Source organism: Lampris incognitus, chromosome 6 (genome assembly GCF_029633865.1).
Source record: "Lampris incognitus isolate fLamInc1 chromosome 6, fLamInc1.hap2, whole genome shotgun sequence".
In the NCBI taxonomy this organism is placed as follows: Eukaryota; Metazoa; Chordata; class Actinopteri; order Lampriformes; family Lampridae; genus Lampris; species Lampris incognitus.
This window is the reverse complement of record NC_079216.1, coordinates 54,650,279-54,670,853: the sequence shown is the minus strand read 5'-3', so window position 1 is coordinate 54,670,853 and position 20,575 is coordinate 54,650,279. Positions and strand designations below refer to the sequence as shown.

The following is a 20,575-nucleotide window of genomic DNA, read 5'->3' as shown; positions in this document are numbered from 1 at the left end:
CTAGTAGAGACCAATGTATCTGCCTTACATTTTGTTTTAATTTATATTTATTGGATTTTGCATTTTACAAATCACAGAATCAACATATGAGCTAAATCCAGTATTATCCCCTTCCCAACCCCCCCCCCCAACATCCTCCGAAATGACATCAAGTACAAATAAATATATGACAAATATACAACGACCTTATTTACATAAACGCAGACAGGGAGAAAAGAAAAAAATGTAAAAAAATATTTAAAAAATTTTTTTGGGGGATTTTGAGATACTTTATTGATCCCTGTGGGGAAATTACGCTCTGCATTTAACCTATCCTAGCTGTGTAGCTAGGAGCAGTGGGCAGCCGCCGTGCAGCACACGGGGACCAACTTCAGTTCTTTCTTCCTATTGCCTTGCTCAAGTTCAAGTACTTTGTCACATGCACAGAAATACAAAGTAAAACATGCAGTGAAATGAAGAGGGGTACTCTGTCTGTCATTATGTGAAAAGACATAGACCTAGATAAAAGACAAAAGATCAGTGCATTTTTTCCTGTTTTTTTTTTCAAGTCAAAATAAACCATAAATAAAAAAAAAACCCCAGCTGTCTCAAGTTTGTGAAAGGTCGTCTATGTTGAGCGTTCTTATGGCCTGTGGATAGAAGCTTCTCTTTAGTCTCTCTGTTTTGGCCCTAAGACTGCAGAGGCGTCTACCAGACCCCAATAGCCTGAACAGTCCGTTGTTAGGGTGAGAAGTGTTGCTCATGATCTTCTTGGCTCTCGTCCTCACCCTTCTGGTGTAAGTGTCCTGCAGGATGGGGAGGGATGTTCTGGTGGTGCGTTCACCACTCTCTGCAGGTCAACTCGGTCACGGCTAGAACAGTTTCCATACCAGGTGGTGATGCAACCCGTGAGGACGCTCTCCACAGCCGAGGAATAGAATGTCTTCAGGATGGAGGGTGAGACCTTGAATTTCCTCAGCCTTCGGAGGAAGTAGAGCCTCTGTCTGGACTTCTTTAGAGTGTGCTGAGTGTGAAGAGTCCAGGTGAGGTCCTCAGCGATGTGTACGCCAAGGTATTTAAAGCTGGAGACCCTCTCCACAGGTTCCCCGTTGATCTTTAGTGGGTTGTATCCTTTCCCCTGAAGTCCACCACCATTTCTTTGGTCTTGCTGATGTTCAGGGTCAGGTTGTTGGACTGGCACCACTCGGGTACAGACCAGAGTGTTAGCCCTAACATGCATGTCTGTTTGATGGTGGGGGAAACTGGAGCACCTGGAGAAAAGCCACCGCAGACACGGGGAGAACATGCAAACTCCACACAGAGGATGACCTGGGACGACCCCCGAGGTTGGACAACCCTGGGGTTTGAACCCAGGACCTTCTTGCTGTGGGGCGACTGCGCTAACCACGGTGCCACCGTGCCTTTGCTTGAGTTTTAAGAGCAGAGTGGAGTAAAAACAAACTACGGTGTCGGGTGATATTGAGAATACATGCCGTCTATGTAAAATACATTTGTTAATTGAGGGGGTCATATTGAATTAAAAAATATTATCCAGGAGCCCAAATGCGAATGAGACGCCGTTAAGTGAACGTCTCTGAAATGTCAGGGTACAGGTAGTCTCCGGGTTACGAACGCCCGTACTTACGAAGCGACCCCTGTAAAGAAAAAAATCGAGTCACACGCAATGGTTCGTGTTAACGAACAGACGGACTACTTTGCGTGACCCTCAAAACGCTGCGCGTTTTAGGCGGTTCGTCGGGCCGAGGGAGAACGACGCAACGCTGTCGTCGCCATTTTAAGTCGGATCTCATAAACGTTGTGTGCGTCGTGTTTGGACTTAACATTTTCGTGTGTTTACCCTCGTAATCGCGGCTTGAAAGCGTAAATCTGATGCACGTGATGGTGATGCATCGAAGAAAAGGAAAACGATCACTATTGAAACGAAAGTGGAAATAATAAAGCGTTCAGAGAGGGGTGAAACCGCTCATCGTTTTTTTCCCCACTTCCCCGGTGAGTTGGGGAGGCGAGCCCCGAGCGGGCTCTCGTTTCTGGCGGCCGCTCCCGGAACAGTGGCATGTGGGGAGTTTGAAATGTAAGAAATGTTTCTTTAGTGTTTTTATACCTATGTAACCGGTTATTTTCTCGCCCGGTGCGGGATTCGATACGGGGTGTACTGCACCACAAGGCGACATCACTAACCGCTCGGCTAAAGGGTCAGACCCGTTAGGTCTTATTAGTAGTTTACACCTATAAACAAATTTTCTCTCTCTCTTTCTCTCAATTATATATACTGTACTGTAGTTACATTTATTATTATTACTGCATTATTATATTTATGAGGTTTTAGGTAAACTAGAAACTAACGATCACGGATGAATAGGCTCGGTAGCCCTTGGCTAACGGGTCGGACCCTTTAGTCGACTGGTTGACGTTGTCGCCCGCGGTACGGAATACACGCGCCCTGGCTGTGACGGTCCGGCCGGGTGCCCCCCAAATTCGCTACAATACTATATAGGTGCATCTCAAAGAATTAGAATATTGTGGAAAAGTTCATTATTTTCTGTAATTTAATTGAAAAACTGAAACTTTCATATATTCTGGATTCATTACACATAAAGTGAAATATGTCAAGCCTTTTTGTTTTAATCTTGACGGCTAACAGTTCACGCATTCATTCATTCATCCATCCATTCGTTCATTATCCAAACCGCTTATCCTGCTCTCAGGGTTGCGGGGATGTTGGCGCTTATCCCAGCAGTCATGAAAATCAAAAATCCAGTATCTCAGAATATTAGAATATTCCATAAGACCAATCAAAAAAAGGATTTATAATACAGTCAGGTCAGGGGAAGATGAGAGACACCAGACCCAACAATGCAGACGAGCTGAAAGCTGCTATCAAAGCAACCTGGGTTTCCATAACACCTCAGCAGTGCCACAGACTGATTGCCTCCATGCCACGCCACATTGATGCAGTAATTCGTGCAAAAGGAGCCCCAAGCAAGTATTGAGTGCATAAGTGAACATACTTCTCAGAAGGTCGACATTTCTGTATTAAAAATCCTTTTTTTGATTGGTCTCATGTAATATTCTAATATTTTGAGATACTGGATTTTTTTTATTTTCATGAGCTGTAAGCTGTAATCATCAAGATTAAAACAAAAAAGGCTTGACATATTTCGATTTATGTGTAATGAATCTAGAATGTATGAAAATTTCACTTTTTGAATTAAATTATGGAAAATAATGAACTTTTCCACAATATTCTAATTTTTTGAGATGCACCTGTATGCTAAGACAAACATTTGACTAATTGATGCTAGATGTGAACTGTACGTAACTTCCGATTTACATACAAATTCGATTTACGAACAGATGGAAAAACGGAGCTCGTTCGTAATACGGGGACTGCCTGTAATTCCCTTTGACAACAGCGTTAGTCCCACTCGTGGTGCTGATTGGCTAATCGTTAGTCCACCCTGCGACGCTCATTGATAATCGCTTTTCCAACATCCCCCCTGCGATGCTCATTGATAATCGCTTTTCGAACCGAGAAACCGCTGTTCATGTCGTGACGCCAGACCAACAGAATCAGACAACTCAGTGGAGTGGGCGGATTCAAAGTTCTGGACTAGGGCGGCCCCGATATTAGATTTACACTACACGATTATTGTGGCCAAAAGAATTCATAACGATATCACGATATCTATAGAAAATTTGAAAAAATAGAATAATGCCATCAGTCAAATTCACTTTTTGTTTATTGTGCATTTTGTCTCTTTTTTTTTGGCAAATGAACTATACTCAAAATACGAGTGTAGGGAGGTGGAGAGTCTGTAACCATAACTGTACAAAAGCGTACAAAAAGAACAATTACAATTGGATAGTGAAAAGGCAACCAGATGAATTGATAAACAAAAGATCCACAAGGCCTATCATCTGCCATCAATGCAATACAACTGAAACAAAATCACTTGTGGGGAGCAGGGGACAAAGAGCTTGTGTGTGAGACCACAAGCTGACGACTAACCGCGCTGATATACTGGGATTTAATGTCCACTGACCATGTCCTTACACACATTTCCTTTTTCCTCTTTCCATTTTTCATGACATTAAAACATTTAACATTTTTCCAGCTAAGGAGTGACTTTTTTCAGTTTCAACATCAGAGTGCTGTCCGATTATAATTCAAGCAGCTTCTCCTGTTCAGCACCTGTCAGATGATCTGGCATTTTTGTCACATCAACAGAAAAGGGATCTCTGATCCACTCGAGCCTGCTCTCGACTGGGAAGTACTCTGTGAACTGGTCTGTCATGGATAAGAGGTGCTGAACTATTGCATCTTGAAGTGAAGTGTCAGATGAACCCAGCTCCAGACAGGTCTCCAAAGTTGAAAAAGCAGAGACATGCCCAGCCTTGACCTTGATGGCGAGCAGCTGCAGCTTTTTTCATTGCTGTGATTTTTGTCACACATGTGAAAAACTGTCAGACTGACTGACTCCCTGTAGTCCCATATTGAGCTCATTCAGATGTGAAAATGTGATAAGCTAATTTTGCCAGTCATTGTGAGTCATAAAACAGGTTAGCCAGAGTAGACTTGCTCTTGTAAAACAAGACTAGGTCAAAACCCAGTATATAGCTGGACCGTGTATGGTCAGTGTTTGAAATTGTGGCCAATTTGTTACGGGGATAGTCAGTGTTTGTGTATCATGTGAATTCCTGGATATTAAATGTTCATCTATAGTTTATACAGTGGTCCCAGTAATATTTGTTGTTTAATTGTACTGAAGTTGCATATCACATGACATTGTTAAGCTATGTTAAAGTAAAAAAAGCAACAAAAAAAAAAGCTTATAAATGCAGTTGCAAGAACAATACTTTCTGCTCATATCTTGGGATGTTTGATTTGAAAGAGAACTTAATTAAATTGTAATTATAACTATTCTAATACTCCCCTCTTTCATCTGTTTCTATCTGCGGAGGTCTCGTGTTTCTCTAAGACTCACTGTATTGACAGGCGATTGCACAAAGGCCGGATTGCGGCCGCTGATAGCACCATGAATTGCGCATCACTTGCGACCGCTATCTGCCCTGCCTGAAGGTCCAATTCACAAAAGATATTGCGCGAATGATATTACAGCGCAGACACATCCATAAAGTTTTCCAGCCGAGTGCAATTTGCCCTTGTTTTGCGTCTGATTGCAATTATCCATGTGGTGAAATATAAATGGTGGTTTTGTGCGAAGAACACAGTTGGTAGGTTCAATATCATCCTTGATGTCATCAAGTATAGCAAGAATTGTTTGACCCAGCAACTTGTATGTGCGAATGATTTCGGTGTCAGTTAAATCAAAAAGTGTTATTCTCCTTCGAAATATCTGCTCATGGGCACACCTGGCGTGATGATGCCTTCACGTGGCTACGATCACTGCTGCCATGATCACTGGAAAGTCTGGGCGTCGGTTACCACCAACTGTCTGAAGACGGTAATAATTTTCACTCTGTGTTTGGCTATTAGCGCTGGTGTTTGTGAATTATACTTTTTGCAGTGAGGCTCATTTGCATAGAAAGGGGCCAATTTGCACCAAATGTATGCATATTGCCTAATTTAAATACATGCAACTAGCACCTGAGCATTTAGACAATATTTACTTGTCAATAGTTACTTGTACATTTCACCCTTTGCGGATGCTTTGAGAATTACAGTTTCATTTTGTCTTATTTGTGGAGGTTTAGTGGCCACAAAAGCCACGCAACCCTTTTGTAGCTTTGTCAGTAAGAGTTTTGTCAGAGTGATTGTTATTAGGGGTACTTTAACTGTGTGCGCTCCCTCATGCCTCTTGGCGCTCAGCCAAGCAATCGTGTAACTTCGGTGATGTTGTTGGTTACCTGATACAGCGACCCAATCTTGTAACTTGATCACTCAGTCAGTCACTCTAAACATGGTCAGTCAATCAGTCACTCTAATGTGGTCGCTTAGTCCATCTGTCAGGGACATTTGTGTTTGTCGGGCTGGCCTGCCGGCAAGTCCAGCCAAAAGTACTCACCTCAGAGTGCAGTTCGAAGAGCCTTGTGAGCACTTTTCCTCTTGACAGCCATCTAACTACTGTACGCAACAGAAATTGCTTATGTTCACTCCCCATTTTGTTGCAGAGCACATTGAACAGATGTGAGTTCATAGGTTGACCTTTGATGTAATTGACAACTTTGACAGCAACGTCTAGCACGGACTTAAGTTCCTCGGCCATCTTCCTCACGTCCAGGGCCTTGCAATGTGTGCTGCAATGGCTCCTTTTGACATTTTTGACATTGGGTGCCATCTGTTGTGTCTGTGCTGCCTCATCGCTGTTTTGCCCAGTCATGGCTCTGGCTCCATCTGTACAAACTCCAACACATTTGGTCGAGTCAATGAAATTCTCCTTAATAAATGTGTTTAAGAGCAGAACAATTTGCTCTCCAGTTGTCCTGGTCGGTAAGGGCTTACAGAACAAAAAAAATCTTCGTGTGACATTCCTTCAAACTCGTATCTGACATAGAGCATACTCACACTAGGCATGGTTGCCTTGTACTGTGCCCGAGTACGATTGTCCCCCCTCCTCCCCACTCCCCCGATGGCCAGCGCTCACATTGTGCTTAATGTTCTGGGCCTGAGCATGCATACATCATCATGATGTGACTTTTTGTGTTGAAGAGGAGCACCCTTGCATAGCACAATCAAGTTCATGATTTTATTTACCTTGTGGCTTATTTGGAGTCATTTTGTGCATGGTGACACACGACCCTCTTGCTTGCCTAATAGATTTATCAAATATGCAGTGCAGTGAATCTCAGTAAATCCTGCTGCACGCATAAGAATGTATTAAACGGAGGCGTCGGGGTAGTGTAGCGGTCTATACTGTTGCCTACCAACACAGGGATCGCCAGTTCAAATCTTCGTGTTACCTCTGGCTTGGTTGGGCGTCCCTACAGACACAGTTGGCTGTGTCTGTGGGTGGGAAGCCGGATGTGGGTGTGTGTCCTGGTCGTACACTAGCGCCTTCTCTGGTCAGTCGGGGCGCCTTTTCGGGGGGGGGGGACTGGGGGGGAATAGCGTGATCCTCCCATGTGCTACATCCCCCTGGCAAAACTCCTCACTGTCAGGTGAAAAGAAGTGGCTGGCAACTCCACATGTATCGGAGGAGGCATGTGGTAGTCTGCAGCCCTCCCCAGATCGGCAGAGAGGGTGGAGCAGCGACCGGACAGCTCAGAAGAGTGGGGTACAATTGGGAGGAAAAAGGGGGGACCCCCCCCAAAAAAAGAATGTTTTAAACGGGACAGTCGCATAATTGTCGTCATAGCGTTCTGTGCTTGGACATGATTAGTGACATCACTAGATGCGTACCGTGCCCAATTACAACTGAACCATCACCAAGCTTACTGCTTCAAGTGAGCGAGCGTTATTGTGCCCAAACATGGTATGGGGTGATCACACTATTCAAAAGAATTGGACTTTGGGGGTCAAATGTGCTTGGGCATGATACGGAGCCCCCAATGTGAGTACACCCATAGGCAAGTAAGTGTACTAGATTGGCCACATGCGCTCTATTAGGCTACGTCTGACATCCTCTACCATATCTGTAATTCTGCGAGATACTCTATTGTTGGGCAGGGGGACTAGATCGAGCAGTTTACTGGCCTTCTCGCCACACATAATGAGTCATTTACTTTGCTAGTGGTAAACAAAGTGTTTCCCTGATAGTGTGCAGTTTACCAGCTTTTGCGATATGCAAACTAGCATGATAAAATACTTCTCGAGCCTTTGACACGGGAGTTGTACTCCTCTTGATGGTTGTCTTTCGTTGTTGTAATTCATTTAATTTTCTCTGGGAAAAAAAAATCAGATGGTCATGGTCGGTCCTTCAGGTGAGCACATTTTGTGTGCAAATGGTGTCACACAAGCACACTGTGATCTTTGCTGTTCCTCTGGCCTTATGACGGTAAATCCCAGATTGAGGTAGCTAGCATGGTAGCGTCTTTTCACTCTTGCTAGAAGTGGCTGATTCCACCTCTTCCTTCAACATTGAAAGGTTCATCTGATCTCTCAGGGCCAGCGTTTCGACCTTGTAGCCATTTCAAAATTCCACTCATTCCACTTTAATCTCAACAGGCTAATGATGTTAGCTAAACTCAGTGACCGAGAAGTCCAAATATGACTGTCCTCTTTACTAGTTAATGCTATGTCGGATGTGATGTCACATCACCTTACGTGGCTAAGCGCAGGAAAATATTATTTCAAAAATATTTAATGATTAACAACTAATTTTTACATCATTTTAATGTGATGTGTATATGTAATAACTGTCTGTAATAAAAATAAATTAAATGACAACTTTTTGGTTTTAAGTTAAATTGGAATTGGACAACATTTTTACTTATCATTATGAAGTAGATGTTGATTGCACAGTGTAATGGCTATAGAATAATGACACCATCGGTGTTTAGACTGGTTCTCAATAAGCCTTGCTTTCACTATGCACTTCTGTCTGCCACCAGGCACAGTTTTTCCTAGCAAATTGATTTACAGCACAGGAAGTGTGTCAACAACCCAGTAGTGAGCTAGGCAATGGAGGACAGTGTAACAACCAAAGTTGCTGTGGAAATTCTACCCGGCAAAAGAAAAAGAGCCAAGTTGATGGAGGAGGCAAAGCGGAGGCAAAGAAGGCAAAGCGGGAGCATGATAGAAGACGAGATGGAAATGAATGATCCGCTATTGCAACCCCTAATGAGAGCAGCTGAAAGTAGTGGTAGATCAGTAAGTAACACTCCCTGCCTACTTATTAATGCTACCGGATGTTTTACTCTGCCTTTATTATTGTATTGAGATTGGGGTTTCTTGCTCATATTGGGATTCTTATGGTTGTTTCTTGCTTTGGACAGTAGCCAGGCTGCTAGCGGTTAGCCATGTTGTTAATGCTACCACTAGCTAATGCTAACAGCCAAAAAATGAACCAGGAGCTACAAGCGCTATAGTGAACATGCTTCTTCATGGAAATCTGTAAACAAATTTACGTTTCCTGTGTTGTTGGGAGTCGCAAGACTTGAGTAAAACTGAAATCGATTGTGTTTGCGACAGCGGATTGTTTTTGCAACAGCAGCGCAAACAATTGTACTGCTTGGAAACGCTATGAAGGGAAAAATTGTCTACTTCCACCTTAAGTACTTGGGCCAGTTGGAGTGAAATGCTCTTGCATACCACCTGGTGAAACCTCGTGTGCCACAGTTTGGGAATCATTATCGTAAACACCCACTTCCCACTCCTACCCTACACTCTTTTATCACTGCTTGTCTTGGTTGTCGTTGGATAACATTACTCATCTTTTTTATGACTTAAGTTCTGTCAAAGCAACAAGTAACATATCCCATCAATGGAAACGTGATTATCCTTATATTTTTTCCCCATTTAGACATGTAACAGAAATACACGGTGCAGCATACCCTGTTAAGTGGACATGTGAGTCTCTGCAGGAGATTACTATCCTGTTTAATTATAGGCCGAGTCTGTGCCGGTTGTTTTGCTGGGTCAGGGTGTAGCATGTCACAGCGGAACTGTACACAAGCTATAGCACCTTTTTTTTGCAGTGCAAACACACTAGCTGGTGACAGTCCCAGGCAATGACCTGCCCTCTTCTACTTTGAAGACCTTCTTACTGAACTAAATGTTTATCGCTTGCTTCCTAAGCAGTAGATTGGGGATGATACTGTCTCATAAATTGCCCTCCTTGGCCATGCACGTGTCCAGAGCACAATTGTCCACAATTTAGAGAATAAGACCTCTCTTGGGATTCTCCTGAGACACACACACAGCAGGCAGCAATGCCAGGAAATGGACAATTGACAAACTTCGTTTTGCTATTAAGTATGTTTATCCTTCTGTGACCATTTAACTCATTTGATTTTGGGGCAGAAAATGTGACGGGAGAAGAGAATGTTTTTTTTATTTTATAGGCTTTAACAAGCATCGAGTGATAAACAAGTTTTATCAGATACTGATGTTAGTGCAGTGGTCTGTTATCGCTCTAATCGAATCTCCAGACTTCCAGTGTTGTACAAGGGGAGCTATGATGCATGTTTGCACACACAACACACCAGGTTCCTTTGCAGAAAAACAACAAATGGTTTCACAAGACCCATGATTTTTGAATATTTCATTAAGTTCATGTTAAGTAAATACCTCATTGTTTCATTGCCCTCCCATTTCCGAGTAGCGAAGAAACAGACAAATATGTACGTGTGTGTGAAAAAGTAGGTAAGCTTGTAGAAAATCAAGTTTGTACTGATGCAGACTGATGTAAGTTGTTGTTTTATTTTACTAAGGTCAGTGTCAAGCCATACACTTTCAAAGTTAGACTGTGGTGTTGGTTGTAGGTAGAGGAAATAGTGTTGCCGGCTATGCAAATGGCTGTAATGGAAGAGTCTTCACCGCACCCCATCCCACCTCCCCTTGTTGTGCTGGCACTGCACTTCCAGTACTGGACCTGACGGACTGCGGCTGAGCCAAACTTGGAGCCTGCTTGTTTCCACAGCCGTGCGGAGTTGGCAGGGTGTTAAAGAGAGGTCTGCTGACCTCCATACCTGTTTCCCTTTCATCATGTATGGCTGCTGGAACTGGGACTGAATTGGTTTCTGTGTCCTAACAAGCATGTCTGGATTGTGGGTTAGACTGTTCCATTAAGGCTCATGGATATGTTTCCTTTTAAGAATTCACTATGTAAGTTTCTCCATGCCTGCAGACAATCAAGAAATCTGAATCAAAATATAAACAGAACCTGTCTCCGTCCATCAAACCTGCTCCACCCTTCCCTCCCTGTCTCCAAACAGTGTTGCATAGTCACTCGCTCACTGAGCAAACAGCGTATCATTTTGTGTGAAGTTAACACAACCACACTAGCGCCAAGGGAAAAAGTAACACAACTGTAATTTACTGTCTATGGCAGATATAATAGATGTTGGTTATGCCCTAATGATATGTTAAGTGAGAAGAGGTTAGAACAGAGCAAATGGCAGAGCTGCTCATCAGGCTAGCAGCAAGCAATGCAGAATGTACAGCTCTGGGGATGATTAGTGGTAGCTCATGTCTACAGTGGACATCTGTTTTATAGACCTAAATGCACATCATGCACATGCCCTCACTCGTTCAGATGAGAAGTGTCTTTTAGAGTGGACTGCTAATTTTGGTACGATACAAGAAGGTCTCTTGGTGCATGCATAATGTTGGCCTGCTTATTTGCCTTTTTGCTATCCCTGCGTGATGTCACTTTTGTAGGCAGCTGTCCTCATAGCTATACTGTTTATCTGGGCTAAAACTGGCCCTATTTTGTAGTACAGGACTGCAGTATGACCTTTGGTGATGTGTGATGGGTGGAAAATACTTTGAGCTGAGCACAGGGGATGACAACCACAAAGCAAATAGGAAATAAATGAATTAGTATTTCATTGATCCACCATCTTATCTAACCTATTGGGAGTATTGAAGCACTTGCTGAAAAGCCATGTTTCCACCCAAGTGTCATGAAAATTTAAAAAGGAACTTTTGAGATGTCCACGGAGAAGACATGAACTACTGTATGCGTGTTTCTATATGCAGGTCTGAAAAGAGATAAAAGTTTGTTGTAAAAGGTTGTGGACAGATGTTGTTCAGGCAGGTTCTGGTTGTAGGTATCGTAGCGTCATTATACATTTATGCAATACATTTCCATTATTCTGTCATATTTAACTGATGAAGATGTCTTATTAAGGATGCTAAGGAAATGGTTTGCTCATAATTTGCTCAAACATTCTTTAATGGAAACTCTGTTCTTTCCCTTTTGTCATTCTCATTAGTATAGTGGTGAGTATCCCCCGCCTGTCACGCGGGAGACCAGGGTTCGATTCCCCAATGGGGAGACTGGGTGGCCCAGTGGTTAGCGTTGTCACCTCACAGCAAGAAGGTCCTGTGTTCGAACCCCGGGGTTGTCCAACCTTGGGGGTCATCCCAGGTCGTCCTCTGTGTGGAGTTTGCATGTTCTCCCTGTATCTGCGGTGGGTTTTCTCCGGGTGCTGCGGTTTCCCCCACCATCAAAACAAACATGCATGTTAGGGTTTATACTCTGCCCCTGACCAAGGCAATGGGAAAAGAACTGGAGTTGGTCCCTGGGCGCAACACGAAGGCGGCAGCCCACTGCTCCTAGCTACACAGATCACAGCTAGGATAGGTTAATTTGCAGTGAATGAATTTCCCCACAGGGATATTAATAAAGGAAACTTAATTTTTTTCCATTCTTTTTTTTTTTTAATCACTCCATCTCAATTTTTTAATGGAATTAGGTCTACATTTTTACTGTTTTTGTGCAGCTTTGGCAGATTTTTGGTAATTTGGGCAATCTTATTTTTCAAATCTGGCACAGAGTCACCAAGTTCCTCTAGTAAGGTTCAATAAAGTTACAGGATAGAATTTTGCTCATTGAATTTTGTGTTGCATCCAGTTTGAGACACATGCTGTGTCTGACAGCTTTTATTTTCCCTTCTGGATGCCGTTGAACTGAGAGGAGCATCAGCTGTGCCATGTGGGTCAAAGGATTTAGTGGTTTCTTTCTATGCAGTTCCCTGTCCTGTATTGTCCTGGGAAAGGACTGTTTCATTGTCCAAAAAAAAAAGAAAGAAAAAAAGGCCTAAGTCTACTCTTTTTTGTTAAAAAAAAGTTCAATTTATAATGCTGAATTTATATTCAAAGATATTTCTTATGATTGACAGTGTAACAACTTGTCTTCCTGGCACGAAAGCCTTCTTTCTTTTTTAAGTGACACATCACGTGGGTAGTCTGCATGCAGAGGTCAGATGGTGAGTGTAGTATTCTGTAAAATGATCCCAATCTGCTGAGCCATAGCTGAGTTTCTGCGTCTTCGCTTTCTAACGCACGCCACACAGACAGTGGCCGGCCCGATCTTTATTATACTGAATCAAACAAAGTATTGTTCAGTCATCCCTACTGCTATGACAGCACTTTAGATTCTTTTATCTAGCGCTTTAGTTTCTTTCCCCCGTGTTTTGTGTTATAATTTGCATTGATTTGAGAAAAGCTGACACTTAAAGGTTTCCCATTGAGCTCAATCCAGCCAGATAGTCTGGCAGTAAGCAGCAGTGAACATTCCAGACCTGACAGCAGAGCTGCAGATGTCAAAGAGCAAGAGTGCTTTCTTACCCCTGGGGGTGAAAAGGCATTACCCACACAGCTATGTTACTGCATGCTGCAACAGGTGAATGAAACAAGCCAAGTCAACTCTCACTCAGATTGTTGAGACAGAAGGCAGTAACAAACATGGATGGCATGCACAGTGAATGTCTTTGAGTTGCTGGTAACAAAAGAAGAAAGAAAGCCACTTTATTTTGTCATTTATTTTGTCATTGTACAGGTTACAGTGAAATTTGTGTTCTGCATTTAAATCATCCTATTGTATAGGAGCACTGAGCAGCTGTGATGCAGCGCCCGGGGACCAACTCCAGTTCTTTTTTCTGTTTCCTTGGTCAGGGGCACAGACAGGAGTATTAACCCTGACATGCACGTCTTTTTTTTTTGTGGATTTCCCCCTTTTTTTTCCCCTCCCCAATTGCATCCGGCCAATCACCCCACTCTTCCGAGCTGTCCCGGTTGCTGCTCTACCCCCTCTGCCGATCCGGGGAGGGCTGCAGACTACCACATGCCTCCCCTGATACATGTGGAGTCACCAGCCGCTTCTTTTCACCCAACAGTGAGGAGTTTCGCCAGAAAGACGTAGTGTGTGGGAGGATCACGCTATTCCCCCAAGTTCCCCCTCCCCCCTGAACAGGCACTCCGACCGACCAGAGGAGGCGCTAGTGCAGCGACTAGGACACATACCCACATCCGGCTTCCCACCTGCAAACACAGCCAATTGTGTCTGTAGAGACGCTCGACCAAGCCGGAGGTAACACGGGGATTCGAACTGGCGATCCCCATGTTGGTAGGCAATGGAATAGACCGCCATGCCACCCGGATGCCCCCATGCATGTCTTTTTGATGGTGGGAGGAAACCGGAGCACCCAGAGGAAACCCATGCAGACACATGGAGAACATGCAAATCCATCCATTATCCAAACCGCTTATCCTGCTCTCAGGGTTGCGGGGATGCTGGAGCCTATCCCAGCAGTCTTTGGGCGGCAGGCGGGGAGAAACCCTGGGCAGGCTGCCAGGTCATCACAAGGCCATATGTGTGTGTGTGTGTGTGTGTGTGTGTGTGTGTGTGTGTGTGTGTGTGTGCATATGCATTTGTACTAATGCACAAAGACAGAAACACAAGATCCTGTCTTACCATCTATACAACGAGTCACTGATCGTCCCTGTTATTACAGCTTTTGAGACTGTCTCTCTTGATACTTTGACTAAGCTGGCGTCAGCTTCTAAACCAACTACCAGGGTTTTTCCTGGCTCAAATTAAGGCGGAGGTGGTACCATCCTGATCATGTGCACACACGGGCATGTGTACCGTGCCTTCAACTGGCTCAAGTAAACACTTTTTCTTTTACAAGTAACGTATTTTAGTAGTTGTAATAATTTTATGATTGAAGAAAATGACAGTTTATCACATTAAATCACATTTTATTTAAAAAACAAAGGTGCCCTGTTCAACATTAAATTAAATGCAACATAAATGCTAATGTGTTGATTTACACACTTAACAGCAAAGTTGTTTAAAATTAAATCAAATATAACATAAGCTATTGTTTTCATTTAAAGTTCACACAGGCCCTCTTGCAGTGTAGTTGAACATAAATAAAATATAAAAGCATTTGCTTTAATTTACACTTTTAACAACTGGAAACTTCTGGAAAATTGCAGCTCTTTTTTTCCTCTGGCAGTTTTGGCAGCGCTTTTACAGGTGCACTGAGCTGATTACGATACAGCGCCACCACATTGGCGACGGCGTAATATCGCAATTGCAGTTAAAAATGACAAATCCACCGAGTGCAGCGCTCAATAGAAAATAGTGTTTTTCATTAAGACACTCGTTGAGAGATGGAGGTAGGACGGAATTTGACGGAGGCAGCTGCCTTGTAATTCTCTATGCAGGAAAAACCCTGACTACTTGCTTACTTGACCCTTTACGAGCTAAACGTTTTAAAGACCTCTGGTTTTTTCTGGAATCTACAATACTAAACATTGGTAATTTATCACTTTACTACTGGAACTGTTCTCAGCAGTTGAAAGACCGCTGTGGTTAAACCTGTACTTAAAAAAAACCTACCTCAATCCAGGGTCTCTTAATAACTATTGATCAGTCTCTAATCTTCCATTCTTTTCTGAAGTAGTAGAGAGAGCTGTGTATCAATTTTCAACCCATACAGAAGAAAACTATCTACTATGAACCTTTTCAGTCAGCTCTCAGGGCGTCACTCCACTGAAACTGTCCTGACCAGATTGGTGAACGATTTTCTACTAGCTATGGACTCTGTGCTTCTACTACCGGACCTCAGTGCAGCCTTTGACACCATTGATCATTGTATACTATTATTAAACAGAATAAATTGTAATTTTGGTGTCGCTGGCTTCACTATCTTGGTTTAAGTCCTACTTTTCTGGAAGAACACATTGTGTCTGCTATAATATTACATCAGAATTCTCTGACATTAAATACACGTTAAATAAGAACATGCAAATGCCACACAGAAAGAACCTGGGATGGCCTGGGGTTCGAACCCAGGACCTTCTTGCTGTGAGGCAACAGTGCTAACCACTGGGCCACCATGTTGCCATAGTTCATAACAGTTCTGCTAAAATATTGCAGCAGCAAAGCTGTTAAATTGCCTCAACATTATCATTCTGAGTTAAAACCGTCAGGTTTTGATTCGTTGTGCTATCTCGGTGACATGCCTATTTCCTACCTCTAGAAGTGTGTGTCTGGAGTGCTTAGATTTTGTGTGCACACTTGTGCTGCCCGGCATATTTCCTGTTTGGATTTGTACGGTTCAGTTCTCTTCCTGTGTCTAGCAGCCCCATTCCTAGAAAGTCGAAATGGCTGTTAAAGGTTGTTAAGGATATTGGACCTTAAATGACATGTTTTTTTTTAAATCAATTGCTCCTTTCATTGCTTATATCAAAAAGTATTCTGCATGCAGTTGTTTGGACAGAACAGAATTTGGCCCAGTTTAATATTCAAGGGTGTTACCTCAAAATCATTTCTTTTGTGATGCTGAGAAACCTGATGTGTGGGTCTATAACAATGTTTAGCAACATTCTAAAGCTGGAGAATATCAGCGATGCAGTTAATAGAACAAGTAACGAGGTAGTGATAGGGATTCTGTGTTCCTAGATGCTGCACTTACGGGACATGACTACTCAACTCTCAGATAAAATTTCCTGAAGTGGTGTTTGGTGACATTCTGAATGTGAAGTAAAATACGTCTTTCCTGTTACGTCTTTATGCATGGTCAATAATCCAGGTAGGGAAATCGCAGAAAGTTGAATCAGTTTGTCTGGACACAATGTTTATTGATAGAATAAATCTCTCAGTAAACGTGCCCAGATAAACTGATTCAACTTTCTGGTCTTTCCTGTTATCGTTCCTGTTTAAAATCATGCTGTTCTCGATGATACAGTTTCAAAACTTTATCACATTTGGCTGAATTATCTTTTGAGCGTGTACATTTTACCATTACCCCTTTCTTCCTCTTCCCACCAGGATGAGGATGCTTGAGGCCGGCAGTTAGAGCACCCCATACGAGAGACAGAGACGGATCCAGGGCCCAGTTTAATATTCAAGGGTGTTACCTCAAAATCATTTCTTTTGTGATGCTGAGAAACCTGATGTGTGGGTCTATAACAATGTTTAGCAACATTCTAAAGCTGGAGAATATCAGCGATGCAGTTAATAGAACAAGTAACGAGGTAGTGATAGGGATTCTGTGTTCCTAGATGCTGCACTTACGGGACATGACTACTCAACTCTCAGATAAAATTTCCTGAAGTGGTGTTTGGTGACATTCTGAATGTGAAGTAAAATACGTCTTTCCTGTTACGTCTTTATGCATGGTCAATAATCCAGGTAGGGAAATCGCAGAAAGTTGAATCAGTTTGTCTGGACACAATGTTTATTGATAGAATAAATCTCTCAGTAAACGTGCCCAGATAAACTGATTCAACTTTCTGGTCTTTCCTGTTATCGTTCCTGTTTAAAATCATGCTGTTCTCGATGATACAGTTTCAAAACTTTATCACATTTGGCTGAATTATCTTTTGAGCGTGTACATTTTACCATTACCCCTTTCTTCCTCTTCCCACCAGGATGAGGATGCTTGAGGCCGGCAGTTAGAGCACCCCATACGAGAGACAGAGACGGATCCAGGGCTGGGGCTGGACCCCGGGACCCCTGCCTGGGGGGGGAAGGGCCCTCACAGCCCTGTGTGAATCTGGACCATGGGGGATAAAGGCGTCAACGGGGCAGGGAGAGATGGGGTGGCTCAGTCCCATGCCCTGTTTGACAACTTTGTCCAGGCAAGCACTTGTAAAGGCACGCTCAAGGCCTTCCAGGAGCTGTGTGACCACCTGGAGCTCAAGCCCAGCGATTACAGGGTCTTCTACCACAAGCTTAAAACCAGACTCAACTATTGGAAGGCCAAGGCACTCTGGGCAAAGCTGGACAAACGGGCCAGCCACAAGGAGTACAAGAAGGGCCGTGCATGTGCCAACTCTAAGGTAGGCTTAGTAGTGTTGTGTTTTGGCAAGAATCTGGCGATACGATACGTATCACGATACAGTGGTTACGATTCAATATATAACGATATATTGCGATACTGTAAGAAAGGTGATATATTGCGGTGTCATAGGCCCGTGTTCCTTATGCTACTTCCTGTCTCAGTTTACGTTGTTGGGTTGGAGTGGAAGAGTGAAATGGCTGAAGATAGACTACAACACTGTTATCTAGCAGTCGTGGGGTTACACACAACACAAAATGTTTGTCACGAACCTTTACATGTAAACAATTAAAAATCGATATAGTTTTGAGAATCGATACAGTATCACAAAAGATAATATCACGATACTCGATTGTATCGATATTTTGTTACACCCCTAAGGCTTAGGGTTTTGTTTTGTTTTTGTTTTTTTGTGTTATGTGGTGGTAGTGAGGAGATGACACCCCTGGTGAACCTGATTAATTTTAAATGGATCTTTGGAATTTGGGTTACTCAGTACCATATATAACCAGAGGAATAGTTTAGCTTAACAGAAATGACCATCTTTAGGATTGTAGCTTTAAGCCTATTGTAATATTTGACTTACTTTTTAATGTCTCATGTTTGATGCATATTGATAACTAGCCACAATTACTCTGATCATTCTCTAGATTAGTTTTTTTATGTGCTTACCTGCTTTGTTCTTATCACCCTGTGACATCCTCTGTTCTTCATCTTCCTAGTGTCTAATCATCGGTGCAGGGCCATGTGGCCTACGTACAGCCATCGAGCTGGGGTTTCTTGGAGCCAAAGTGGTGCTGCTTGAGAAGAGAGATGCCTTCTCTAGAAATAACGTGCTTCATCTCTGGCCCTTCACCATTCAGGACCTCAGGGGTCTTGGAGCTAAAAAGTTTTATGGGAAATTCTGTGCTGGTGCGATCGATCATATCAGTAAGTTGACATCTTGCCTGTGTTTATATGTCTACTGAATTTGAATTTGAAAGGCCTACTTGAATAAAGTAATTTTGTGGAATATGTTTTTGAAAGAGGGTCACACAAAAGACCTCTCAGTAGCCATATCGCCTGTTCGTGAGTGATGCATTTCTGATAGGTCTTTTTTCTTTCTCTCTGTACTGAAGGTATTCGCCAGCTTCAGTTGATGTTGCTCAAGGTGGCTCTCCTCCTGGGCATCGAAATCCACGTCAATGTAGAGTTTAAGGGTCTAATTGAGCCCCCTGAAGACCAGGAAAATGAAAGTATGTTGCCTCTCAAACAACAGCTAGGCAATTCCATTAAAAATTAAAGGAAAGGAATGTGTGTTTTAATCAAGCAGCTCTCTGTTAATGACAACCTTCGCTTACCCTGTTGACTCATGTCTGTCTCATTACACCTGGCATGTTTTCTTAGGGATAGGCTGGAGGGCTGAGGTCCACCCCAGAACACACCCTGTCAATGAGCTGGAGTTTGATGTCATCATTGGGGCAGATGGGAGGAGAAACACCCTACAAGGCAAGTACACATACTTGCGTGGCACATGAATATAAAACTAATTTTACCACTAGTGTTTTGGCTGAGCTATGAAATCCAAAACGCTGTATATACACACACCCACACACACATATATGCATATACATATACACACACCCATATATATATATATATATATATATATATATATATATATATATATATATACATACACACACACATACACACACACATATATATATATATACATACACACACATATATATAATGTATGTATGTATGTATATGTATATATGTATGTATGTATATATATATATATGTGTGTGTTTGTGTGTATATATGTATATATATATATATACACACACACACATATAGCGTTTTTTCCCGAAACCAGCTGATGAGTGTGAGTGCAGCTGATGAGTGCGAGACGCACGAAACAGGCCTGTAATGCAATGTATTAAAATCTTTTTTCCTGTATCCGTGTTGATATTCCGCTCCTCATTAGTTGAGCACTCACAACACCATTGACGGTTTCGGAAAAAAACGCTATATATATATATTCATTATCCAAACCGCTTATCCTGCTCTCAGAGTCACGGGGATGCTGGAGCCTATCCAGCAGTCATTGGGCGGCAGGCGGGGAGACACCCTGGACATGCCGCCAGGCCAACACAGGGCTGAGCCCTATTTCATACCATGTTTTATTGATTTATTATATCACCTCTGCAAACGTCATGAGAAATTTCTTATAGTTTCAAGTGATATAAAGAAATTAAATTGTGTACCTAAAAGCTAATAATGCAGTAATAATGATAAATGTAACTATATATATATATATATATACACTCACTGGCCACTTTATTAGGTACACCTTGCTGGTACCGGGTTGGACCCCCTTTTGCCTTCAGAACTGCCTTAATCCTTTGTGGCATAGATTCAACAAGGTACTGGAAACATTCCTCAGGGAGTTTGGTCCATATTGACATGATAGCATCACGCAGTTGCTGCAGATTTGTTGGCTGCACATCCATGATGCGAATCTCCCGGTCCACCACATCCCAAAGGTGCTCTATTGGATTGAGATCTGGTGACTGTGGAGGCCATTTGAGTACAGTGAACTCATTGTCATGTTCAAGAAACCAGTCTGAGATGATTTGAGCTTTATGACATGGCGAGTTATCCTGCTGGAAGTAGCCATCAGAAGATGGGAACACTGTGGTCATAAAGGGATGGACATGGTCAGCAACAATACTCAGGTAGGCTGTGGTGTTGACACGATGCTCAATTGGTACTAAGGGGCCCAAAGTGTGCCAAGAAAATATCCCCCACACCATTACACCACCACCACCAGCCTGAACCGTTGATACAAGGCAGGATGGATCCATGCTTTCATGTTGTTGACGCCAAA

At 42.8% G+C, this 20,575-nt stretch overlaps 1 protein-coding gene across 4 annotated transcripts in view; it reads left to right on the top strand.

Annotated features, from left to right (window-relative positions):
• mical3a (microtubule associated monooxygenase, calponin and LIM domain containing 3a) overlaps positions 1-20,575 on the top strand; it is a 111,376-nt gene that overhangs the window by 18,101 nt on the left and 72,700 nt on the right. For all 4 annotated transcript variants that reach the window (XM_056281174.1, XM_056281173.1, XM_056281172.1 and 1 more), the window contains exons 2-5: positions 17,291-17,701; positions 18,423-18,630; positions 18,819-18,935; positions 19,087-19,188. In XM_056281174.1, the coding sequence (XP_056137149.1) occupies positions 17,423-17,701; positions 18,423-18,630; positions 18,819-18,935; positions 19,087-19,188 (706 nt within the window). In that variant the 5' untranslated portion in view covers positions 17,291-17,422. The remainder of the gene's footprint in view (positions 1-17,290; positions 17,702-18,422; positions 18,631-18,818; positions 18,936-19,086; positions 19,189-20,575) is intronic.